The sequence below is a fragment of the Felis catus genome, chromosome D1 (genome assembly GCF_018350175.1).
Source record: "Felis catus isolate Fca126 chromosome D1, F.catus_Fca126_mat1.0, whole genome shotgun sequence".
Lineage (NCBI taxonomy): Eukaryota > Metazoa > Chordata > Mammalia > Carnivora > Felidae > Felis > Felis catus.
In genome coordinates, this window is record NC_058377.1 from 82,855,386 (window position 1) to 82,882,044 (window position 26,659).

Here is a 26,659-nt window from a genome sequence, read left to right on the forward strand (position 1 = left end):
TTCAAATGAGTAGGGAATTAATGTACCATGTAATGGGATAATTGGCTATGTAATTTTCAAAAAATGAAGTTAGATCCCTGCCTCATACCATACTAAAATTAAATCTTCTGTGGATTAAATATTTAAATATAGGAAATAAAACTAGAAATATACCAGAGAACATACAGTTGATTGTAACTACATAATGTTGATATGGGGAAAGACTTTTTAAACTTGATAAAATCTAAAAAAATATGAAAAAAAAGTCTACATACTGTTTTAATGGCTGTATGGCAGAAAAACTCCACAAAGTAAAAAGATAGTCACGATCCAGGAAACATATCTGCAACTATATATAAGACAAACAGTTTAATATCCTTATTTTATAAACAGCTCTCTTAAATCAATAAAGAAAAAAAAGCAACCTCAGAATAAGAACATGGACAAAGGATTTGCTCAGTCAATTCATAGCTGAAATCAAATAGCCATTAGATTTGGTAGGATGCCCAATTCTACTAATTGCCAAAGAAATGTAAATTAAAACAACTATAAACTATTATTTGCTCAGTATAGTAGACTAGTTACGGTTTAAAAGATAGCTAGTTTTAGTACTAGTGGAGATATGGGGGATGGACTCATGTGCTATTGATGGAAATAAATTGGTACAATCTATTGAGAGTGAATTTAGAAGCATTGATTCAAGTTTAAATGGACGTAAATAGCTTTTGACCTAAAAACTCTAATCCTATAGATGACTATCATAGGTTCAAATAGTTACAAATATTTTTTTTTCCCCACAATGTGGCTGTCTTTTTACTTTGTGGAGTTTTCTACCATGCAGAAATTTAAAATGTGTAATTCACATGTTTACTGCAATATTTTTGTGATAGCAAAAATAGAGACAATCCTAAATGTTACTACTGTGATGGCAACTTGAGTGCCACCAGAGTAGAGACTGCCTCTGTCTTAATTACCATGGTATTCTGGTACTGTGGTTCACACTACACCCATTTGTTATATGAACAAGCAAAATGAATTACATTCATCTCTACGACTGAAATTATTTTTTAAAGTATGATAAGTAAACAAAGCAAGTTGCAGTTTATTGTGCACTTCCTTCTTACAAATATATTTATATGCATAGATACATTTACATATACAATGTCATATGTGTTTATCAGGAAAAAAATTATAAAGTATACCTCTCAGTTGTTTCTTGGGGTGGGATTTAAGGAGTAATGACATTAATGTTTTACTTCATGTACAACTAATGATATGTTTTTGTTTGTTTTTTAAATAATAATTATGTTTATAACTTTAAAGTACAAATGAAATCATTCGTTAAATCCACCAACTCTTCTTGGTGCAAAGGATTTATGGCAGTGAACAAACAGTTCTCTGTTTTCACTGAGTACATAATCTAGTGGAGGAAGACAGGTGGTAAACAAGTGAATATTTGTTCCTGATAAGATATTAGGAAAAAAATTAAACAGTGTAAGGGACTTTAGTGGCAGGATACTACTTTTCATAACTGTGGTCAAAGGCTATCTAATTCTGTGATACTTAAGAATAGACCTGAATGAAGTAGGGAATAAGCCATCCAGGTATGTGAGGGAAGTCAAAGGTCCCAGGAAGGAAAATGCCATGGTTCAGTTAAGAGTACAGAGCTCAAGGTTAGGAAGGTGAGGTCAAAGAAATGGGAGTGGTAGGTAGCAGTGGTTGCATGTGGCACAGAGACACTTGACCAAGGTAAGAACTTCAGTTTTTCTTTCTTTTTTAAAATCTTTTCTTTTTTGAGAGAGAGAGCACGAACAGGGGAGAGGGGAACAGAGAAAGAGAGAGCACAATCAAGGGATAGGGGAAGAGAAAGTGAGAAAGAGAGAGAGAGAATCTTAAGCAAGTTCAACGCTCAGTGCAGAGCTTGACATGTGGCTGGATCTCGAGACTCTGAGATCATGACCTGAGACGAAATCAGGAGTCCGCTGCTTAACTGACTGAGCCAGCCAGGCAACCCTTCAGTTTATAATCACGTGATAGAAAGACACTAAAGGTGTTGAATAGTATAATCACATGATCTAATTTTTATATGAAAAGAAGTGGTCTGAGGTGCCTGGGTGACTTGGTTGGTTGAGGGTAGGACTCTTGCTTTCAGCTCAGGTCATGATCCCAGGGTTGTGTGAGCTGAGCTCCATGCTGAGCATGGAGCCTGCTTAAGATTCTCTTCCTCTGCCCCTCTCCCTCACTGCGTACCTTCCTTCTCTCTTTCCCTCCCTCCCTCCCTCCCTCCCTCCCTCCCTCTTTCTCTCTCTCCCAAAAAAAGAAAAAAGGGATTGACCTGGTGGCTGTGTGGAAAAGATGATGGCTTGGACTAGTGTGATAGTGGAACTGGTGAGAAATGGTGGGGTTCTGGATACAATTCGGATATAGAGCTGTCAAAAATTGCTGATATGAGAGAAAGGGAAGAGTAACCATATGAGACCGTCAGGAACTTTAAAAATCTTGCAACAACAAACTTGATTTGGAATGTGAGAAGCGAGTACCTCTAATGAGGCAGAACTCAACAGTTTTCTTGAACAGCTAGGGTCAATCTCGTATGTCAGAAATTTTCCCAAATTACTGTGTGAGAGGTAAGTATCAAATAATGTAAAATTGAATTGAAATTACAACTTGTTACCGCATAGTGGATTTAATGTACATTTACTTTTAACTATACGTTGTTAAAAGTGTACTTAACTCGAAAACATCTTGCTGTTAAATGTATGTTAACCTTTAATTCCCTTTTGTAGTCAGATTTACTAGCATAATTTTGCAATCATAAAGTATTAGAAGGATATAAAAAACCTCAAAGCATGAAAAAAAAAGTATTCGGAGGAAAGCAGTTCTGCCATTTTGAAGAATTGAGAAAACTCATGGTTAAGGATTTCATAGGTGTTAAGTGAAATAAAAGCTTACAAAAAATATCAACAGTATTGTGCACTAATCTTTGTGGAAAAAATTTTGGGTTGATATCATTGAAGATCATTCTCATGTCTTATTTTATTCTGTAAAAGAAATATGCAAAAACATTCACCTTGCACATTGGTTACTTTCAGTTAATAAACGCTTGCAAGTTTGCATTTCCTGAGGTTAAAATTATTTGCAGGTGCTCTGTTGCATGTGCAAATAATTGATTCATTAAGAACATTCATTCCCAGCCATTATCAAATATCATTAAATACATAGGAATAATTATATTGAGATAATGAAATAACTAGCAAATTTGAGAGTTCAGTTGTCCCATTAAAATCATAATTTGTTACCCATATTCACATTTGGCCAAAAAGTAGGGCATTTCACAACATTATTTGAAAATTCAGTTCGTAATGTTTTCTGTGACTAAAAATATGCCCTTCATTTAGTCGTTCATTTATATGATTGAATATTATACTCTTCACTTATCCATTTATTTTTTCCATTCATTATCTATTTATTATCTTTTCAATAAACATTTACTGAGTGTTTACTATAGTAGTTCTGCAATCAAAATCCTCTGTGAAGCTTTTTAGAAGTAGTGATTCCCATGTAATAAACCCCTGAAACTGATTCCATAGGTCTGGACTGGGGCCAGGCATCTTTTTTTTTTCAAAGGCTCCACAGGTGATTGATGTACAGTCAAGGTTAAGAATCACAAGCTTCTCTGTTAAGTATGAGGAATATGAAGAATGAACATGAAACAGCTCCTATTCAGCATCAAGGTACTGAGACACAAGTAACCTAGTAATCACAGTAGAGTGTGACAAGTGCTCCACTAGGAGTAAGCACACCTCTGCCCACTTAGAACTCATTCACATTGGCCTGGTGTTAACTAAGTCCATTGATGGACTAGAAAACACAAAAGAGATTTTCTCTAAGCACCAAATCAAAGGACCAAATTTGTGATTGAGTCAATATTTTCTGTCTTACCTACTGTATCCCTTAATCAAATGAATTAGCCATCTAAGATCTGTGACTAAGCTCAGGATAGAGGGAAGAGCAGAGACCTGTTTCTATTTCTGATAATAGGATATGAGCGATGAGAAGGAGGTGGGAGAAGGAAGACGTCTTGCAAAAGAGTGAGTTCCTCAGGGGCAAGAACCAGGTCTCATTTTAATATTTTTCTTTCTCTGACCTAATTTAGAGTCCAGCAGATGTTCCCACATAGTCTCTGCTTACCTAGGAGAACTCTGGCCCTTGCTCTCTGGCCAGTGACTTTCACAAGCCAAGTCCATTTTTGTTACCTTACAGGCACAGGACATTTACTGATTGTCTTTAAACTTGCTAATTTAGGGGCGCCTGGGTGGCGCAGTCAGTTAAGCGTCCGACTTCAGCCAGGTCACGATCTCGCGATCCGTGAGTTCCAGCCCTGCGTCGGGCTCTGAGCTGATGGCTCAGAGCCTGGAGCCTGTTTCCGATTCTGTGTCTCCCTCTCTCTCTGCCCCTCCCCCGTTCATGCTCTGTCTCTCTCTGTCCCAAAAATAAATAAATGTTGAAAAAAAAAAAAAAAACTTGCTAATTCAGACCAAAAATCTTTGCTTAATCCTTGATAGTAGGATTGTCTTTTCTTCTTGTCTATGTGTACCATTGCCAGTTGATGTTTTGTTTTTACTATTTTAATTTCCATTACTGACTGTTTAAATTCTGGTTTTTTCTTTTTAATTTCATTTTATACAATCTGCATCATCAGCCTTTCTTCCTATAAATGACAGACACAGAAGTGCCAGTTTATAAAGGAGGGTAGTCCTAGAAATTGAACTTCTCTAAAATAAGGCAGCATATGTACTTCTGATACCCAGAGCAGCAGCAGAAAACTCCACGGAACACATCGTTTGCCCATTGCAGTTCTTTATCTTCCCATAAAGATGGGACTTCAGGAGGTCACCGGACCACACCTAGAAATCCTGCCCAGGAAACCCATTTCACAGAGTCTAGTTTAGGATTTTCTAAGCAAAATAAGAAAGCCCTGGAAGAAAAGCTTTTCATGGATTGGAGTTCTCCTATTATCTTTAAGACCATTCCTAAATAAAATGAAAGCTCTTATTTTCTCTCTCTATTATATGACATTGGCAAGGCCTAATTAGACCCTATAACGAAAACTTGTCTGATCACAGTGGTGTTAATTTTTCAGCTGCAGATTTGTATGCAGTATGCATATGTTTAATGTATTAATTATATAAACGTGAGGTTGTATAATATAAAATATGAATAAATTCTCATGTGAAATACTTTGAAATAAAAACAGATCCCTTCATTTAAAATAATTAGGGATCTCATAATTTCACAGCTAGCTGGCTGAATGAATTATAAATGATAATTCAGCCATGGGAAGGTACCATTTAGCTGGTAAATGGAAATGCCTACCATACTTTATGTCAAATGAACCAATGCTGTTGTTTATATTAGAATTTGCATGGTGATTTGAGTTATGATTTTAGCATTTTCTATTTTCATTAGTTTTTAAAAATACATTCATTGACAATATCAAGCAAATTTTTTTTTTCACCGTTTATTTATTTTTGGAGAGAGACAGAGCATGAACGGGGGAGGGGCAGAGAGAGAGGGAGACATAGAATCGGAAACAGGCTCCAGGCTCCGAACCATCAGCCCAGAGCCCGAAGCGGGGCTCGAACTCACGGACCGCGAGATCGTGACCTGGCTGAAGTCGGACGCTTAACCAACTGCGCCACCCAGGCGCCCCAAGCAAATATTTTTAAGCTCTCTACCATTGTGTTATTTCATCAAATTAGTTAACATATAGCCAGGTCTGACTAATTCAGTGCTGTTAGAACAACATCCTCGAATATATATCCTTGAAATGTGATAAGAACCAGGAAAGCTAGGGAATTAACCTTTTGAGCCATCCTTTTATTTCTACAAAATACTAGAGATAATGTTAAGAAAAAACATTTTTTTTTAAATGCTACGTTATTTGTTGCTTCATGTGCTCCATGGATGTTAACCTCCTATTTTACATCAAAATACATGTAAATTAAAATGTATTCTATATTACATTTCTTCTTTGAGAAAATTAGTGTTGAACTATGCAAGGTTTGAATCATGCAAGTCTTTAGGAATACACCCTTCCTGAAGCATCCTCTAAATTCATGCTCTAAAATATGAAGAGTTGCATATTTGTTCAGATATTCAAATGTTTTAAAATACATTTCCCAGGGGCGCCTGGGTGGCGCAGTCGGTTAAGCGTCCGACTTCAGCCAGGTCACGATCTCGCGGTCCGTGAGTTCGAGCCCCGCGTCGGGCTCTGGGCTGATGGCTCGGAGCCTGGAGCCTGTTTCCGATTCTGTGTCTCCCTCTCTCTCTGCCCCTCCCCCGTTCATGCTCTGTCTCTCTCTGTCCCAAAAATAAATAAACGTTGAAAAAAAAAATTTAAAAAAAAAATAAAATACATTTCCCAGTGACCAAAACTCATTCTGTGGAAAGCAGGGAGATTGAATAGCAAATAGAAAAGAGGTGATCTCCCTCTTCAGCTTTGTCTTTGATAGTTTGTTTCTGAGAGACCTGTTGTTAGAAGATAAATTTCCTAACATCTAACATCTTCTAAGAGCCTTTCATCAGAGTAGTTTTGGTAGAGGAAAGAGTGAATCCATAACACTGATTTGGTTAACTGTTGACAGCCAGGTTCTCAGCTCCCTGGTACAAGTAAGATACTATTTCTTTCATTCTCTGATCCAATTCCCCAAGAAGCTTAATCAGGTGTGTCTTAATGTACTTCTGGACCTGCAGGTTACTAAAATGTGTACTAAGGTACCAGCCTTGTATAATTTACTTTGCTGTAAGAAGCATGCCAAGGAAACTCAAGTGCCAGGATTGCAGCCATACTCTCAGATCTTCATCCATAGAAAATCTGGACTGGAAGGATTACATCTCTCTGGGATAATACTCTCTAGGAACAAAAATTTTAAGACATGATTAAACGAAAATTTAAATAGAAAATTTCTGTATAAATGCATTGAACATTATACTTTAATATAATTTGTATACCAATGGAGTAGGTCTAAATAAAATTATATTCATTGGTTTATTAAATCAACACTTTTTATTTAACCCTATTCTTGAAAACTAGATGGGGCTTGTCTCTTTTGATGTGCATATTTTAAAATGTAAATACTAACATACATGCATCACTTCGTAATTTTCTTCTTTTACATATCCTAGATACAAATCTCTAATCAGGTATATGATATGCAGTTTTTTCCCCATTCTTTTGGTTGTCTTTTCATTTTCTTGATTGTGTCCTTTCAAGAACAATTTTTTTAAGCTTATTTATTTATTTTGAGTGAGAGAGACAGCGAGCAGGAGAGGGGCAAAGAGAAAGTGAGAGAGAATCCCAAGCAGGCTCCACACTGTCAGTGCAGAGCCTGACCTGCGGCTCAAAGTCATGACACAAAAGATCATAACCTGAACCGAAATCCAGAGTCAGTTGCTTAACCAACTGAGCCACCCACGTGCCCCTAAAGAACAAAATTTTTAATTTTGATGAAGTACAATTTTCTTTTGTTTTTTTTTTTGTGATTTGGGTGTCATATCTAAGAATTATTTGCTAAATTCAATGTCATTAATATTTATCCCTGTGTTTTTCTTCTAAGAGTTTTCTAATTTTTGCTCTTACATTGATGTCTTTGATCCATTTTGAGTTAATTTTTCTATATAACTTAAGGGTCCAACTCCAGTTTTTAGTATATGACTATCCAGTTGTCCCAACACTGTTCGTTCAATACACCATTCTTTCCCTATTGAATGGCTTTGACACTCTTGTCAAAAATCAGTTGCTCATAGATAGAAGGGTTTATTTCTGGATTTTCAATTATATTCTTTTGATTTCTCTGTCTGTTGTACCACACTGTCTTAGTTACCATTACTTTTTAGAAAGTTTTGAAATCCTTAAGTGTGAGTCCTCCTTCATTCTCTTTTTTTTTTTTTTTTCATCCCACCACCCCACCCCTGGATCACTTTGACTGTTCTGGGTCTCTTACAATTCCATGTGAATTTTAGAATTAGCTTGTCAGTTTATATAAAGAGTCAGCTGGGATCTGATAGCGATTGCATTGAATCTTAAACCAATTTGGAGGAAGGAGTATTGCCATCTTAAACAAATTTTTAAAATATTGTTTGTAGCTCTCATAGCATAAATTTTACATTTCTTTTTTTTTAACTTTATTCCTAAGTGTTTGATTCTTTTTGATGCTATTGGGAATCAAATTTTTGATCTACCCTATGACCCAGCAATAGCACTGCTAAGAATTTACCCAAGGGATACAGGAGTGCTTATGCATAGGGGCAGTTGTACCCCAATGTTTATAGCAGCACTTTCAACAATAGCCACATTATGGAAAGAGCCTAAATGTCCATCAAGTGATGAATGGATAAAGAAATTCTGTTTATATACACAATGGAATACTACGTGGCAATGAGAAAGAATGAAATATGGCCATTTGTAGCAACGTGGATGGAACTGGAGAGTGTTATGCTAAGTGAAATAAGTCATACAGAGAAAGACAGATACCATATGTTTTCACTCCTATGTGGATCCTGAGAAACTTAACAGAAGACCATGGGGGAGGGGAAGGGGAAAAAAAAAGGTTAGAGAGGGAGGGAGCCAAAACATAAGAGACTCTTAAAAACTGAGAACAAACTGAGGGTTGATGGGGGTGGGAGAGAGGGGAGGGTGGGTGATGGGTATTGAGGAGGGCACCTGTTGGAATGAGCACTGGGTGTTGTATGGAAACCAATTTGACAATGAATTTCATATTTAAAAAAATAATAAACTAACCCTAGTGAAAAAAATTCATTTTGGATTGTTTATTATTAAGTGTAGAAACATAACTGATTTGTGCATGTTAATTTTATATACTGCTGCTTTGCTGAATCCATTTGTTAGTTCTCACAAGGTGTGTATATGTGTGATCTTTATTGTTTTCTACATAGAAGATCCTGTCCTCTGTAAACAGATAATTTTACTTCTTCCTTACCAATCTGGATGCCTTTTATTTCTTTTTCTTGTTTGATTCCTTGATTAGAACTTCCAGTACTGTGTTGAATAGAAGTGGTAAAAAAAAAAAAACGGGGTATCCTTGCTGGTTCATGATCGTTGAAGAAAAACTTTCAGTCTTTCACCATTAAGTATAATGTTAGGTCTGAGTTCTCATATACGGGCTTCATTATGTTGAGGTACTTTCCTTCTATTCCTAGTTCTTGAGTGTTTTTATCATGGAAGAGTGTTGAAATTTTTCAAATGCTTTCTGCATCAATTGAAATGATCATGTGTTTTTTTTCCTTCATTCCATAAATATGATGTATTACATTGGTCAATTTCCATGTGTTGAGCTATCTTTGGTCATGACCATGCAGCTTGGTCATGGCATATAATTCTTTTAATACGCTGCTTTGCTAATATTTTGTTGAGGATTTTAATGTTTATATTCATAAGAGATACTGATCTGTAATTTTCTTGTGATGCCTTTGGTTTTAGTTTCATAGTAATACTGGCCTCATAAAGTAATTTGAGAAGTGTTCTCTTTTCTTCAATTTTTTTTGAAGCATTTGTGAAGTATTGTTATTAATTCTTTTAATATTTGGCACAATTCAGCAGTGAAGCCATCTCTGGGCTTGGACGTTTCTTTGTGGGTTGCTTTTGATTACTGGTTTAATCCTTTCACTTGTAATAGTTCTGTTCAGATTATCTATTTCTTTCTTGGGTCATTTTTTTTAAAATTTTTTGTTTAACGTTTATTTATTTTTGAGACAGAGAGAGACAGAACATGAATGGGGGAGGATCAGAGAGAGGGAGACACAGAATCTGAAACAGGCTCCAGGCTCTGAGCTGTCAGCACAGAGCCCGACGCGGGGCTCAAACTCACGGACTGCGAGATCATGACTTGAGCTGAAGTTGGCCGCTTAACCGACTGAGCCACCCAGGCACCCCTCTTGGGTCATTTTCAATAGTTTGTTGCTTTCTAGGATGTAGCATCTAGTGGATGTGTAGTGGTATTTCATTGTGGTTTTAATGTGCATTTTTATGGCTAATAATGATGAATGTCTTTACATGTTTACTGACTTTTTGTATATCTTTTTGTGAAGTGTTTGTCCAAATTTTTGCCCTTTTTTTTCAAATAGGTGGTTTAGCTTCTGTTTATTAAGTTGTGAGATTTCCTTATATATTCTGGATAAGAGAGTTTTGTCAGATATATATTTTATGTTTAGTATTTACTCTTAGGTCTGTGGTCCATTTTGTATCGCTTTTTGTGTATAGTGTGTAGTAAGAATTGAAGTTCATCTTCTTTTGTACAGATACTCTCTTTCATTGAAATTTTGAGAACTATGTTATTTGGTGCATATGCACTTATAGTTGTATCTTTCTGCTGTATTGACATTTTTGTCAATAGGAAATGTTCCTCTTTGGGACTAGGAATTCTCCCTTTTTTCAAAAACTTGTTTTTTCTAATATTAATATCATTATTATATATTATGATATAATAATATATAATGACCTCTCTTCTTTATGCTTCTGTGTACATGGCATAACTTTCCACAGTCTGTTCCTTGTTTTCACTTCTATTTGTTTTTATAGTTAGAGTACATTTCTCTAGACAATGTACAGTTAGGTCTCACTATTTTTTCATCTGATGACCTCTGCATTTATATTGGGATGTTGAGTACATTTATACTTTATGTAATTATTGATATATTTGGTTTTACTGTCTGCCATTTTACTATTTGTCTTCTCTTTGCCTCATTTTTGTTTCTTGTTCTCTTCTGTCTTTTGTGTTAAACAATAATTTTTGTGTATTATTTTTATTCGCTGTTAGATTATTAGCTCTATTTCTTTGCATTATTTTTATCGATTGCTCTAGGGACCACAATATGCAACTTTAACTTCTAGCAAAACATGAATCTTGCAAGTGTATGGTTCCATTTACCCACTCTAATCCTTCACACTGTTGCCTATCATATACAGGACAGAGCTATCTATATTAAAGTATTTATAAATGTAAAAAATTGTTATAATTTCACTTAAAGAGTCCTGTATTTTAAAGAAAATAAGAGAATTAATATATAAAGATGTATCTATAATCTCTTTTTTTCTGTATATGCAAATTATCATCTGGTGTCATTTTACTTCAACATGGAAGTATTTCCTTTTGCATTTCTTGAATACAGACATATTAGCAGTGGATCCTCTCATTTTTTTTATTCATTTAAAAATGTCTTTGAACTTTAATTCTGAAGAATAGTTTTAGATAGTCTTCTTGGAAGACAGATATTTTTCCTTAACAATTTGAATGTTATTCTAGTACTTTATAGCTTCAATTGTTCTAATGAGAAAATAACTGTTAATCATATCTTTGCTCTTCTTTATGTAATGTATTTCTTCGTTGTATTCAAGATTTTTCTGATTAGCTTGTAATAGTGTGATTATGATGTGCCTAGATGCAGTTTTCTTTTGTTCATTATATTTGGGGTTCACTGAACTTCTTGTATCAGTGAGTTAATGTCTTTCACCTAAGTTGGGAAGTTTTTTTAATCATTCTTTTTTCAAAAATTTGGCTACCTCTTTATCTGCTCCGTGTTTGACACAAGTTACTCTTATGAGTTATGAAAGCTGTTTCTGACACAATAGTTTGAATCTTGGTTGAATGGTTGGAAATAAAATGGGAAAGTATGGCTGAAATGCCACAATTTTCTAAAGAAACTTAGTTCCTTAAATATATGCACACACAATACAACATAGACTTAGAGTGGAAAATATTAATTTTTCCTCTCCTTTTTTCCTGTTTTTACTAAATTTTTTTATAGGTGCATTTCCTCCATCTGCTATTTTTGCACGAAAAGACTTGCTACAACGATCTACCCATATTGCTACCAAGACTTTCCAAGCTTTTCGAATATTTGTAAATAATGAGCTGAATGAACTTTACATAGGATTGAAGACAGCTCAGAAGTTTCTGAGACCTGGTGGTCGCCTTGTTGCCCTCTCCTTCCATTCACTAGAGGATCGCATTGTCAAACGATTCTTGCTTGGGATAAGCATGACAGAAAGGTTTAACCTAAGTGCCAGACAGAAGGTGATACAAGCATCACAATTACGTTCAAGTTATGAAAACAAGGAAGGAGACTCTATAAGCAGAGCCCCTTTAATGTGGGAATTGATACACAAGAAAGTACTTACTCCAGAAGATCAGGATGTACAGGATAACCCCAGAGCACGCTCAGCCAAGCTTAGAGCAGCCATCAAATTATGATAAAGAAAGTTTTCATCATGTGGTCCTTCAAGTTTTCCCTCAGAGTTTCTCTTCTTTTATTGGATATTCCTGAATAACTTAATATAAGGAAGTATGGGATCTATAGAGAAACATGTACTATATATGTGTGGAAATTGAGGGTATTTACCATTTTTTTGTCTTAGAAAGAAAATCTCAGAAATACTAGCATGACACAGAAGGTTCAACTCAAGGAGAAGCAGCATCCCAAAACTCGAAAAATGTCTCTATCTGAGCATTATATTTGACTTTTGAAATGTAGTCCTTTCCCTAATCATGGAAAATTTTTAAAAAGAAGAATACTATGTGTATTTATTTAAGTATGAACACTCAAACTGTCGGAAGATAGAGATTATAATTGTATCTGTATTTTCTAAGTTCTGAATTTAGATATTCAGATTTGCAACAAACTTTCTATGGGTCAAGTAATAAATAATAAGTAAGTAAAGATCATCAAAGAAATTTTCATTTCTATTTAGGAGTAATTAATTAGTAAGTACCAGGGGCGCCTGGGTGGCGCAGTCGGTTAAGCGTCCGACTTCAGCCAGGTCACGATCTCACGGTCCGTGAATTCGAGCCCCGCGTCAGGCTCTGGGCTGATGGCTCAGAGCCTGGAGCCTGTTTCCGATTCTGTGTCTCCCTCTCTCTCTGCCCCTCCCCCGTTCATGCTCTGTCTCTCTCTGTCCCAAAAATAAATAAACGTTGAAAAAAAAATTAAAAAAAAAATAGTAAGTACCATAGTCTTCTCAAATACAGGTATTATGTAAATTTTAAATTTTCAAGTATTATTTTTAAAATGCATCATATTGACAAATGTCACTTTTGAAATTACAGAGTTCATTGTTTTAAAGGAATTTTGCAATATGATATGTACTATATTTTTATATAGTATAAAGTAAAAATGCAAAATTGTTCAATAGCCCTCATAATGTTTCATAAAACTAATATTTAAAGTCAATTATATTTTAATAATATCCCAGAATGTCTTTGACAAATAATAAAATCTGTCATCATTTGAATCTGGCATTTTTTAATTGAGCTATTCAAAATAATTCAACCAAGTCTATGCAATAAAATATAGGGCATATTAAAGATATTAAGATGAATGTGCCCTTTGCCTGGGTGGCTCATTTGGTTAAGTGTCTGACTTCAGCTCAGGTCATGATCTCATGTTTTGTGATTTCGAGGCTGGAAGCGGGCTCTATGCTGACAGCTCGGAGCCTGGAGCCTGCTTCGGATTCTGTCTCCCTCTTTCTCTGCCCTTCCCCCTCTCACACTCTGTCCCTCTCTCTCAAGAATGAATAGACATTAAAAAAAAAAAAAGTTTAAAAGGAATGTGCCCTTTAATGCTTTTATTTACCCAACAGTACTGTAATAGTAAGATGTTTTTTTCAGGAGACGTTCACTTGGTAGAGGATTCTTAATGACATTGATTCATAATTCACGTATAAACTTTTTATATATAAATAAACATTTCTATTTTTTTTTAATTATTCAGCAAGCACTGAACTAGGCAGAGAAATAAAGGTGAGTAAAATATGTCACAGTATCTGGCCTGTAGAGTTTAGAGTCTAGTGGAGAAGAGTGATGGTAGTTAAATAATCACAAAAGTCAATGTAAAATTAACACAGTGGTAAAAGCTACAAAGAAGCAATACAGGGATAAGAACATCTAGTAGGGATTTCATTTACTGAAAGAAACCAGGCCTGACAACGTGATGCTTGAATTATGACTTGAAGGATGAATGAGAGATATAGTCAAAGGGTACATTGGCATGTTGAATAAAGGTGTATATAAATGATTGCTTTCTTAAGTAGTTCCTGATATCATATTTATACTACTAATATGCTTAGTAAACTATTCAAATACAGGGAAAATTCATTCTCTCCACTATGATGACATTCTGAATTGGTGAGTACAAGTGAATAAAATATTAACATAACTATGGGCAAAAGATAAGAATTAAATACTTTAATTCTCCTTAGATTTAACTTTATCTACCTCTGTGATATTTAACTTTAGTTCTCAAGCTTGTGCGCCACTTTTACTTTATTCTTTTAAATTTTATTTATTTATTTTGAGAGAGAGAGAGAGCACAGTGGGGTAGGAGCAGAGAGAAGGAAAGACAGATTTCCAAGAAGGCTCTGTGCCATCAGCACAAAGCCCGATGCAGGACTTGAACTCATGAACTGTGAGATCATGACCTGAGCCAAGATCAAGAGTTGGATGCTTAACTGATTAGCTCACCCAGGTGCCCCACAGCTTTTACTGTATAGGCTGTATTCAAGTCTGAGCAATTCTGCAGTGAAAGTAATTTCTAGTTATGCAGAATTAGAAAATATTCTAGGAAGCAGTGTCCTCAATTTAGAAAGAAATGAATGCACCCAGGTTAATCTGCTAATCTTTTCTGAAAAAAAATGTTTTGCATGTAAGTCATATTTGTGAATGAGAAAATTCCAAAAGGTGAATTCCTGTATGAGTATCTGACTGGAAAATAGGAGATCACACTCATATATAACAATGATTCACTTATTCATCAGTCATTTTTGGATCCTGTATAGTATGGGAATTTTTTCTTTAACATTGAATCGCAAGTGACTGCACTGGATTGAATAGTGTTTCCGCTCCAAAATTCATGTCCTTCTCAGAACATCAGAATATGACCTTATTTGGCACTGTGGTCACTACAGATGTAAGTACTTAAGCTGAGGTCATACTGGAGCAGAGCAGGCCCTTAATCCAATATGTATGGTATCCTTCTAAGAAGAGAAGAAAGACAGAGACACAGGGAGGAATGTCACATGAAGATAAAAGCAGAGATCAGAATGATACATCTACAAGCCAAAGGACACCAAGGATTGCTGGCAACCATTAGTACCTAAGAGAAGCATGGACGAGATTCTCCCTCAGTCTGAAGTGGGAGCCAACAATTTTGCTGACACCTTTATTTCAGACCTTCAGACTCCAGAACCACGAGACAATATGTTTCTGTTGTTCAGAGCCGCCTAATGTGTGGTAATTTGTTACAGCAGCCCTGGGAAGCTAATACCGTGATAGAAAAAAATCTTGAATATTCATGAAAGAAATCCTTTCTTCGATAAATACCAAATTAGTTTCAAATGTTGTAGTGTAAAAATATATGTTATTTTCTGTAACTAGGCTGTTTGCCACAATCATTCTTGCCTGGTTCTTAGTCTTTGCTGTAGGATGTATAATAAAATACATGAATGAGTTTATGCTGGAAAATGTTTTTGTGAAATTCAAACAGTACATACAGAAAATAAACACTGGTCTTAAAAATGAATGTGTATTTCTTTTCTAATCAAATATAATGAATATAAAACAAGTGTCTTACGTTTCTGAATCTCTTCTTGACTGCTTTCTACTAATCATTTTAATATAGCATCAATACCACTGTGTAGTACATCAGTTCTTAAGAGGTTTTAGTTCATTGCTTATTAAGAAATTAAATTTAATAACAGCACACAATTTTTAGTTGATATCTCTATTTTGTATATTCATTTTGTTTTAAGTACTGTATATTAGTTATTATATAATCTTCTCTTTGTAGTTTCTAGAGTCATTTGAGAGACATGAATCATTTGAGAGACATCTTTTCTATTTCATGTAATATATGATACATGATTTGTGCTTAAAGTCATTTTTATTGAAGTATTTATTATGTTACAACCAGTAGTTCATGAGAGAATCCAATATGCCTAAGTAGGTTTTTTATATCTCTTAAAATTCACTTGTGAGCATTTGAAAATCGTATTTTCTTTAGTCTATGCAGAGTAATAAATGTTCAGAGGTTTATAAAATTCTTTTTTCTGATTTTTGTTTTTAAATAAGCAGAAATAATGATGTATCTACACTGCAGACTTCTAAAAGAAAGCAATTTTAATTTCATTTGAAATCTCTCATTCAGAAGTAAGAGATAATTCTTAATGGAAAATTCAAAATGTACATATAAATGTACAAATAAAAAATCTGTATCAGCACTTTTATTCCGTTAAAATGTATATGTATATTTCTTACATAGTATGTATTAAAAGCTGACTATTTGCGGGCACCCTGCTGGCTCATTTGGAAGAGCATGCAGCTCTTGATTGTTGATCTTGGGGTTGTGAGTTTGAGCCTCACATTGGGTGCAGAGATTACTTAAATAAATAACTTTTTTAAGCTATTTAGGAAGAAATCAAAACAATTCTCACTTCTTTTTTATAGTTTTATTTTACACTGTATTATCCATTAAATTAATAAATTTAAGGTGATATTTCTTTTATTTTTTTAATTGAAGTATAGTTAACATAAATGTTATATTAATTTCAGGTTTACCACATAGTGATTCAGCAATTCTATACATTATGCTTGCTTGCTCACCACAGTAAGTATAGTTACTATCTGTCACCTTACAACACTATTGTAATATTATGGCCTATATTTCCTACACTATACTTTTCATTCGTGTGATTTACTTATTTTATAACTTTAAGTCTGTACCTCTTAATTCCCTTTACCTTAATTGCCTACCCTCTGGAAGTCACCTAATTTGTTGTCTGTGTTTATGATTCTGTTTCTGTGTTTGTTGTTGTTGCTTTGGTTGTTCTTTGGTTGGTTTTTGGATTCCACATAAAAGTGAAATTATATGTTATTTCTCTTTGTCTGGCTTATTTCACTTAGAATAATACCCTCTAATTCCAACCATATTTTCAGAAATGGCAACATTTCACTTATTCATGGCTGAGTAATATTCCATTGTATGTATATATCATATCTTCTTTATCCATTTATGTATTGATGTACACTTTGGTTGCTTCCATAACTTGGCTACTGTGTATAATGCTGCTATAAACATAGGTGTGCATATATATCATCTTGAGTTAGTCTTTTCATTTTGAGGGGGTAAATACCCAGTCGTGGAATTACTGGGTTGTGTGGCATTTTTATTTTAATTTTTTGAAGAAACTCCATACTATTTACCATAGTGTTTATACCAATTTACATTCCCACCAGCTGTTCATGGGTGTTTTTTTTTTTTTTTCTTCACATCCTTACCAACAGTTATTTCTTGTCTTTCTGACAGGTATAAGTTGATAGCTCATGGTGATTTTGATTTGCATTTCCCTAATGATTAGTGATGTGGAGCATTTTTTCTTGTGTCTATTGGCCACCCATATATCTTCTTTGGAAAAAGGTGTATTCAGGTCCTCTGTCCCCTTCTTAATTGGGTTGCCTGTTTTGGTGTTAAATTGTGTAAGTTCTTTATATATTTTAGATATTAGTCCCTTATCAGATATTCTTTTTTATTTTATTCTTTCAAAACTTTTAATTTTAGATTTATTTAGGGCCATTTTCAAATGTGTATAGAATATTTACTTTACTCTAACAGATGACAAGACAGCTCCCTCTCAGACCCTGGCCTAAAGGAATTTGCTTTACTTATAGAGCAAGAGGATAACATTAAACATGGAAGCTTTTGACTTGGTCTTGTTTTTAAGCTCTTTCCCTTTCCTGTTTCTGTTCACATTGGTGTGTGAATTTCTTATACCAACTGTGGTGGCATTATGTTTCATATTTACTGTAGATAAAGAAATATTAGACAATATTAGCATGTACTCTCACAAACTAAGCCCTACATGTTAGGATTTCTGTAATGACTAAAAATTAACTAAAAATTGCTTATGGTCAAAATTGTATAATTTTAATTGAGCTACTTTTCTACTGAGTTTTTGTGATTGCTGCCTTAATCTAGTAGATTTGTGTGTGTGTGTGTGTGTGTGTGTGTGTGTGTGTGTGTAAGCAACATTCTTTAATAGAAAGAGGTAAGCAATAAAGAATAGAAGGGAATTTTGTGAAGTGCTTCGTAAATATAAATTTAGTGATAGAAATCTTGATCAGAGATATATTTTTCTCAGAACCACAATGCCATATGTTCGATGTTGAATGAAGCATGATTTATAAAAATCAGCATCATATTCTAAAGAGGCTGGATTGTATAACAAGCATAACTATTTTTATATTATTTTCTCAAATTTCATCTGTTTATAGCTACTATTTCCAGCTAATGTTTGGTAACACACAGCATGATCTGCGGGAATACTAAGAGAAAGTTTAAATATATATAAATTATTTTTTATAAGTCTAGTTACAGCATAGATTTCCCAAAGCATTAAAAAGTTCAATAGAATTAATTACTTAAAATGCAGTGGTGATAGTCATAATGCCTGTTATTTAGATGGACCTTAAAAATTCTTCATAGACTTTTGTCCATCTCATTCTTTTCTTATATATTCTACCAAAATTGTTGGACAATAAAATAAAGAATAAAATTTAATACTCTGATATGCACAGTAGAAGTTTGCCTCTTTGGTAATGTCACATCTCCTTAAACAGTTCTTTACCTTAAATTTTGAACAAGTTTTCTACATTAGCATATGTCCTATTAAAATTTTTTTTCGATGTTTATTTATTTTTGAGAGACAGAGTGTGAGCAGAGGAGGGACAGAGAAAGAGGGAGACACAGAATCAGAAGCAGGCTCCAGGTTCTGAGCTGTCAGCACAGAGCCCGACATGGGGCTTGAACTCACGAACCATGAGATCATGACCTGAGCTGAAGTCTGACGCTTAACTGACTGAGCAACCCAGGTGCCCCTTAGTACATGCCTTATTAAATATATCATTGCCCAGGCACTAAAAAACAAAGGTGAAATCAAATGACAGGACATTTTCCATTTCTCATTCTTGAATAATTGCATCTATCCATTAAAATCCATCCTTATACTTTGGGCAATATACTTGTCTGCCTTGCACAGGGTTAGAATTTGTTACGATAAACAATCAAATATTCTGATTTCTTATTCTTTCACAAGGAAAAATATTATCATCCAACTCATAATTATAAGTGCTAGACTGGGGAGGAAGCTGTATAGCATTGTAAGTAACACTATTGGCTTTGGATTCAGAAAAACAAGTTTGAATTCAAGGTCTGCATATATTAGCTGAATATACAAACTTGGGCATGCTCTTTAATCTCCTGAATCCTCATTTATTTCACTTTAAGATGAGGATAATATTGGTACTTTCTCATCAGTTGCTATGAGTCAAATAGAAAACACTCAATAAATATTTATGAATTAACTGAAAGTTATAATTACCAAAATGTAACTCACATTTCTGGACATCATGATTAAGGATGTGTGTGCTTTATTCTTGGTAATTTTAAGTTCAGTATCTACATTACTAGCAGCAATTGACTGGGTTATAGTCAGTTTTATTATTTGGAAGCTTTATCCCCATTTATTATTTATGTAATGCCCCCAATGTTTGCAACACATTGACAGGGCCTATAAAACACAGTCATTTTTCATGTGGAGTTTCCATTTATAAGAAAACAAAATAAGAAAAAAGAACTAGTTGCTAAGGTTATTTGACATTCATTTAGGTTGGAGAAAGTATTTGTCCTCCTACACTTACATATCAGTAAGTAGCCGACCTACATGGTCCTTATATTAAGATTTTTCAGAATACATTTTGAGGGAGGTAAAGGAAATGAGTACTTTGTGAAGTAAGAAAAGATTGCTTTGGGAGTATTAAAAAAGTTTCCTACTTCTTCACACTAAAGGCAATGAAAGGATACCAAAGGGCTCCAAAGCCAATGAGAAGGACTAAATATGTGTGTTGCAGATATTAAAGGGAAAATAGTCAGTGAAAGGTAAGAGAACTATTTACACTTAGAATGAGTTGATGACCTTTTTTACAACACCATAGAAATAGATACTACAGAACTGAATCCATGTAATTCCCACCTCTTTATCTTCATCTCAGTATTTAGAAATCTTGTCCTTTATCTCTATTTTGTACTCCTATATCTCAGTGGAGAGATTAGCCTTGCTCCTTTTCTTTTTATTTTCTCTGGGATTTAGTTCAATTAATTTTGCTTGTCCCTCCAGGCTTTAATCTGTTCTCTGCTGCCAAACATACTCAAAAGTGCCTAGGTGAAAAGCAAACAAGGACTAAAATCTCTCCTTGACTCTGTCTTCCTTTGGTTCCTTACCAAAATACCACACCCATCATTCTGTTTTCTTTTATAACTTGACTTCTTAAAGTCTACACGACCTCCGACTCCTCTCCTGTCTTTTATTTATCCAATCTAGTACACTATCTATAGAAACTGTTCTCTTAATGATTAATGGTGACCTGAATTTTTTAATGGAACATTTCACAAATGTGCCTGTCATCCTTGCACAGGGGCCATGGTACTCTTGTTGGTGTCATTTGAATTTTAGTGAATGTGCTGCTAGAGTAAGCACAATGGTCACCTCTTAATTACAGGACCCAATAGCCTAATCTTCCTCTTGCGGTACCTTATCTCTGCAGTGTTTTGCACTGGTCTATCCTTCCATAAAAACCTGTTCTCTGTTGCATTCTCCAAAATCACCCCTTCTGTAGTTTTATTTCTCTCACACTCTAATTCCTTCACCAGATTTTCTTCCTTTGTCCTATCTAGCCAGACCATGTCTCATGTGATTTGTTCTCATGGTGTAGGTATACCAAGTGAAGAACTACATTTAGTGAAGGCACTGCTATGAAATCACTCCATGATCATCTGTGAAGCAGATGAAAGATGGGTATGTTGCCAAGATAACAAGCAGTGGAAGGAACAGAGAATGGAGTCTTCCTGGATGCTAAAATTGACATCAAATTAAAGTATATACTAATCAGGACTTCAGCTTTGGTAATGGCAGACAATAACTTGGACCAAATATCCCAGTAAGAACAATTAGAAAATCTAGAAAAAAAATGTGTTTTTTTTTAATGTCTATTTGAAAACATAAAAAGCTAATAAGGCAGTGAAGAATATCTGGGAGAAGAAGGAAACCCTACCATTTGTAACTGCCAATTGCCAATTAATTCCAGAGAAAGCAAGTGAGAAAGAAAACCAAACTTTTGACAATCTTTTATGGAGTACAGGTGAACTGGAAGTCAATTGGACCTTGAAAGAACTGAAACTCAGTTTCAAATAATCTTAGTCCTTGAAATTGGACTAAACTGATCCTAGATGCTAGAGTCCCTACCTGTTTGACCAAAGCAATTTTAAATACTCTTTGGGGGTGGGGAGGGCAGGGTGCAGAATTCTTGCACACAATTTCTGTTATGTTTCATATTTATTGTCTATTACTGAATCAGAAAAATAACCAGTCATGAAGAGACAAGACAATTTTTAAAAGAAGAAGAATATAGATAATTTAAAAATACTCATAGGGTATGTAGACAAATGCTATAAATATGTTCAAGGAAATAGAACTAAAAACTATAGAGAATAAAGCAACTGAAAATATACAACTGAAAAATGTAGTATTCAAACTTAAGAACTTAGTGGATTAATTAAAGAGCAAATTGTACCCAGCTAAAGATAAATCATGAACTGGAAGATATTTCAAAGGGAAATATTCAGAATAATACATGGAGAGACAAAAGATGAGGAACACAAAAATATGAGTAACTTAGCAGTTACAATAAGAGGTCTAATTCATGTGTGATTGGAATCTTGAGAAAAGAGGAAGAAGAGAAAATGGCTGAGAATTTTCCAAAATTTTCTCATTTGAAGAGAAAATGACTGAGAATGTTCCAAAGCTAATGAAATACATCAAGCTACAAATTCAAGAAGGCTCAAAACTTTCTAGAAACAGCATCTAAAACGTACTAGAAATCAAAATCAAAGGCAACAGGCATTCTCTAGGAATATGGCTCACATGAGCTATTCTTAGGGAAAGGTAACTATTGATGATGAAATAAAGCAAACCAAGATAAGAAAAACAAAAAAAACCAGTAAGGGAGAAGTTTGGTAAAGGGTACCATGATAAGCTCGGAATCCATGTAATACAGAACTAAGAGTAAATAACTATGGGAATTATGGCTACAGAACAGAATACAAGCATAAGTCTTGAAAATTAACAGAACTCACCAAAATTATAAGGTTAAGAGGTCAAGATACAGGGAAGTATAGTGCACCAATTTCCTTATTTTTAGAGCAAGGACTCAATACTGTGAAAATTTGAAACATAGTTTCTTTTAAAAATATTCCAACCTTTTTGTACATTAATTTGTACATTTTTGTACATTACATATTTTGTACATTACATAATTGTAACTTGTTTCTGTAAAAAAACAAGGGTTTTTTATAGTTAAAAAAAATAGAGATTCAGCAGTTCTTCACTCTCTAATTTCTTTCCAGTTAAATTCAAGTAAAATTAAATGTTCTGTTTTTATTTTAAAAATAAGATACATCATGATGGGTCCCTTTTGCAAAAACAAAACAAAACAAACACACACACAAAAAAACATTGCTGATCTATTTACTCTTCTTAGTGATATATTGAAGATATTCTTTGTTAATGATGTTAAATTCTAGGTGGAGGAATGTGGGGTGTTTATTCATTCTGTGTTAAACATAGCACAGTGTAACTATTTATAATGAGCACTTACATGCTTTATAAAAACAATCTCATCGTTAGTATTATTATTTTTAAAGAGCACAGGTTTTGGAATCTGACAGACCTTTGTATAAATCTGGGCTGAGACACCATGTAGCAGTGTAGCCTTAGAAAATTTACTTAATCATTGGACCTCAGTTTTCTCATCTGAAAAATGAGGATGTTAATACCTATTTTATAAGGTGATTGTATTAAACATAAATATGTATATACAACACTTTATCAGTTTATGGCCAAAGCAATCAACATTTATCTTTTTATTTTCATTTATTGAGTTCTGGCTATTTTGCTAGTTTGTCATATAAGCTACAACAAACCAATTCATCTCTTTGCTTGCTTACCTGTAAAACGACAGAATTTGTATGAGACATTCCATTGTACCCTCCACCTCTTCTAGAGCTGACTCTCATCTACATGACTTCTTTGCAATCTGTCATGTTATTCCATGACTGCTTCCCCTCCCCAAATCTTGCTCCACTCTTGTCACAATAATTGATTGGTCCAGGGGAGGATTCTGATGCAAACTAGATTAATCCTGACTACAAGTGATTGACCTAATCTAGACCAATAATGCATTCTTTTCTTAAAATTGTTTGATTTAATGTAAAAAAAGAAATCTCTTGATCCCTCCTCCATATCTGAAAGATGTAAAACTGAAGAACTCTTAGGAGTGCACATTCCCAACATGTAAAAAAAGAGTGACTGTGACTTGCAGAGACAATAAAGAGATAGGAGTTGGAGAGCTACTCCTGGGAGCATTCTCACTCCAGATCTCAGTTTTTCTGGAAACCCATCTGTATCCATGCCTTTTCCATGATTTTGCTGTGTAGCTCATTCTTCGGCTCTATAAGCCACTATATTCCTTCCTTCCTCCTATCACTTTTTTTTTTTTTTTAAAGACAATCACTTCAGGTTGAATATCTGTTATTTACGATTACACCAGTATAGGTTTGGAATAGATGATGCTTAAGAATTATTTTACCTGAATGTTTAATAATTCCTTAAAATGTTTTCTTTAGCTTTCCTAATTTACTGAATCACTTAAATGTGATCTTCATATTAATGAACACTTACGAAATTATTTTACATGCACAATTGTACAATACATATCCAGGTTCTAAGCAATAAAATAAGTTCCTCAAACTTACCTAACTAGATATCACATAGCTTTGTCATTAGTCTTTCTAAATTTGAATATGTCCATCTGAAAGAGACTGTCCAACCCATGGAACTTTCATTTAAGTGATAACAAACATCTTACATTCCTGCACAGTGCTGATATGGTAAGGGAAAGAATGACTATGTCCTCTTTCCAAATTTACATATATTCTTTATGATTCTGCTTTTCTCTTTTTAATGGCACCATATCTACTTCTTTATCCATAAATTTATTTTCACACAGAAACCCTTTGATGATGAAGAATAAAACCATGTTTTAAAGCCAGCCAGATGGTTTTCCCATTTCCTGTTGTGTACATACATATATATTTTTCATGATGGGGAGGGGTCACAGAGAAGACGAAAAGCAAAACCTATAGTGAACGTTGAACCTATCTAGCTATCCTAGAATCTATCATTGTTCCTTTGAAGAAATTCAACATTTGCCTTACAACCAGAGAATAAACATCAGCTGCTAGAGAAAGCTATTGAATTTCAAAATCCCTTTGAAATGTCACATTAACCTGTTTAACTTTCAGTCAGTTCTTTAAAATATCAAACATTTCCTGATGACTCCCAGATCTAAGACTGCTTATATTTCTCTAACTTAAAAGCTTGTTTCCTTCACTTGCAAACAAACTGTGGTGAATGAATCAGCACTATTTGGGCCTGGGAAAAGTGTATCGCAGCCACAATCTGTGTGCAGTCTTTCTACAGGTTAGCTCAATTTTGGATGTTGAATGAGATCAAATGCTGAATCTCGTTGATTTGGCTAAAACTACACAGCTCTAGCCTTTTATTTAGCCCTCCATTAAGTTTTAATCTTTAAAGCTGTATTTGTTTCATAAATCATCTTTTATTCTCAGATGTGTAGAAGTCAGGCAACAACGATTAACTTATTTTACTCAACAACATCTACTGAGCATCCACTTGTTAGCATCCACAAAAGAGTGAAAAGAAAAGTTGTGCCTGTTGTTCATGAAGAGCCACATTATAAATTGAGACACAGATATGCAAATTATGAGAAGTTAGAATATAATGGGTTAAATTCTGTAATAGAGGTTAAACTATTGAGAACACAAAGTGAATGATGAGAGAAACTATTGAGAACACAATAAGTGAATGATGTTTTCTTTCAAGCAGAGCTGGATTTATAACTTAACCTTTAAGTGTAAGAGCTACAGGAATTTTGTGCTGAATCATCAGTAGTGTCCTGGGACATAATCAACACCAGGCGTCTTTCCTTTTAATGCCATTGATAGCCTTCCCATCTTATACTTATTGCTGGTGATTCTTGTTCACTGAGCTCCATGCACTTTCATTTTCATGATGTGTGTATACACATGTTCACATTATTAAGAAGGCTACTAGTCATAGACATGGATGACTACCTTACAATAATTGTGAAGTATCCTATCTAAATGAGCCATTTCATTCTAGAGTTTCATTCATTTGAGTTTTTCATATGAGTTCATATGAGTTTTAGGTGTACAGCATAGTGGATGATTCAACAACTCTATGCTATGCTCATCACAAGTGTATCTGTCTTCTGTCACCATACAACACTATTACTATATTCTTGACTATGTTATCTATACTATACCTTTCATCCCCATGACTTACTCATTCCATAACTGGAATCCTGTACCTCCCACTCCCTTTTACCCATTTTGTCCATCTCCTCACCCCCCTCTCCCCTGGCAACCACAAGTTTGTTCTCTGTATATATGAGTCTATTTCTGCTTTTTGTTTGTTCATTTGTCTTGTTTTTAAGATTCAGTATATAAGTGAAATTATATGGTATTTGTCTTCTCCACCTGGCTTATTTCACTTATCGTCATATCTTTTAGTTCCACCCATGTTGTTGCAAATGGCAGGATCTCATTCTTTTTTATGGATGATTGATATTCCATTGTGTATAATGTACCACATCTTCTTTATCTATTGATGGACAATTGAGTTACTTCCTTATCTGGGCTATTGTAAATAATGCTGCAGTAAACATAGGAATGCATATATCTTTTTTGAATTAGTGTTTTCATTTTCTTTGGATACATACCCAGTAGTGGATTCCTGGATCATATGGTAATCTATTTTTAATTTTTTTAAGAAACCTTCAAACTGGTTTTCACAGTGGCTGCACCAATTTACATTCCCACCAATAGTGCACAAGTGTTCCTTATTCTCCACATCCTTGCCAACACGTGTGTGTGTGTGTGTGTGTGTGTGTGTGTGTGTGTGTGTGTTATTCTAGCCATTCTGACAGTGATATTTAATTGTGGTTTTGATTTGCATTTCCCTGATGATGAGTGATGTTGAACATCTTTTCATGTGGCTGGTAGCCATCTGTATGTCTTCCTTGGGAAAATGTCTATTCAAAATATCTAAGAATAAACTTAACCAAGGAGGTGAAAGACTTGTACCTATATCATGAAAACTATAAAACATTGATGAACGAAAATGAAGACAATACAAGCAAATGTAAAGATATTCCATGATCATGGATTGGAAGAACCAATATTGTTAAAATGTCCATAGTACCCAAAGTAATCTATAGATTCAGTGCAATCCCTATCAATCTACCAATAGTATTTTTCACGCAACTAGGACAAGTAATCCTAAAATATTTATGGAACCCCAAAAGATCCTGCAATCTTAAGAAAGAAGAACAAAGTGGAAGTGTCACAATCTTAGATATCAAACTAAAGTACAAAGCTACTATAATCAAAACAGTAT

The 26,659-nt window shown here is 34.4% G+C and overlaps 1 protein-coding gene and 1 non-coding gene across 20 annotated transcripts in view; one reads left to right on the forward strand and one right to left on the reverse strand.

Moving 5' to 3' along the window:
* Positions 1-26,659, forward strand: part of METTL15 (methyltransferase like 15) — a 289,458-nt gene that overhangs the window by 178,273 nt on the left and 84,526 nt on the right. For 8 of the 19 annotated variants that reach the window (XM_023239666.2, XM_045039075.1, XM_023239664.2 and 5 more), the window contains one exon: positions 11,806-15,573. The exons of 3 other annotated variants lie outside the window; for them this stretch is intronic. In XM_023239666.2, coding sequence (XP_023095434.1) covers positions 11,806-12,251 — 446 coding nt within the window. In that variant the 3' untranslated portion in view covers positions 12,252-15,573. Of the gene's footprint in view, positions 1-11,805; positions 15,574-16,601; positions 16,657-26,659 lie in introns of those variants that run through there. 8 more of the 19 variants (XR_006586464.1, XR_006586468.1, XR_006586467.1 and 5 more) reach the window with 1 other exon arrangement.
* On the reverse strand, positions 20,475-20,581 carry LOC111556804. The gene has a single exon (XR_002736528.1). It is a non-coding gene; the product is annotated as a U6 spliceosomal RNA (small nuclear RNA).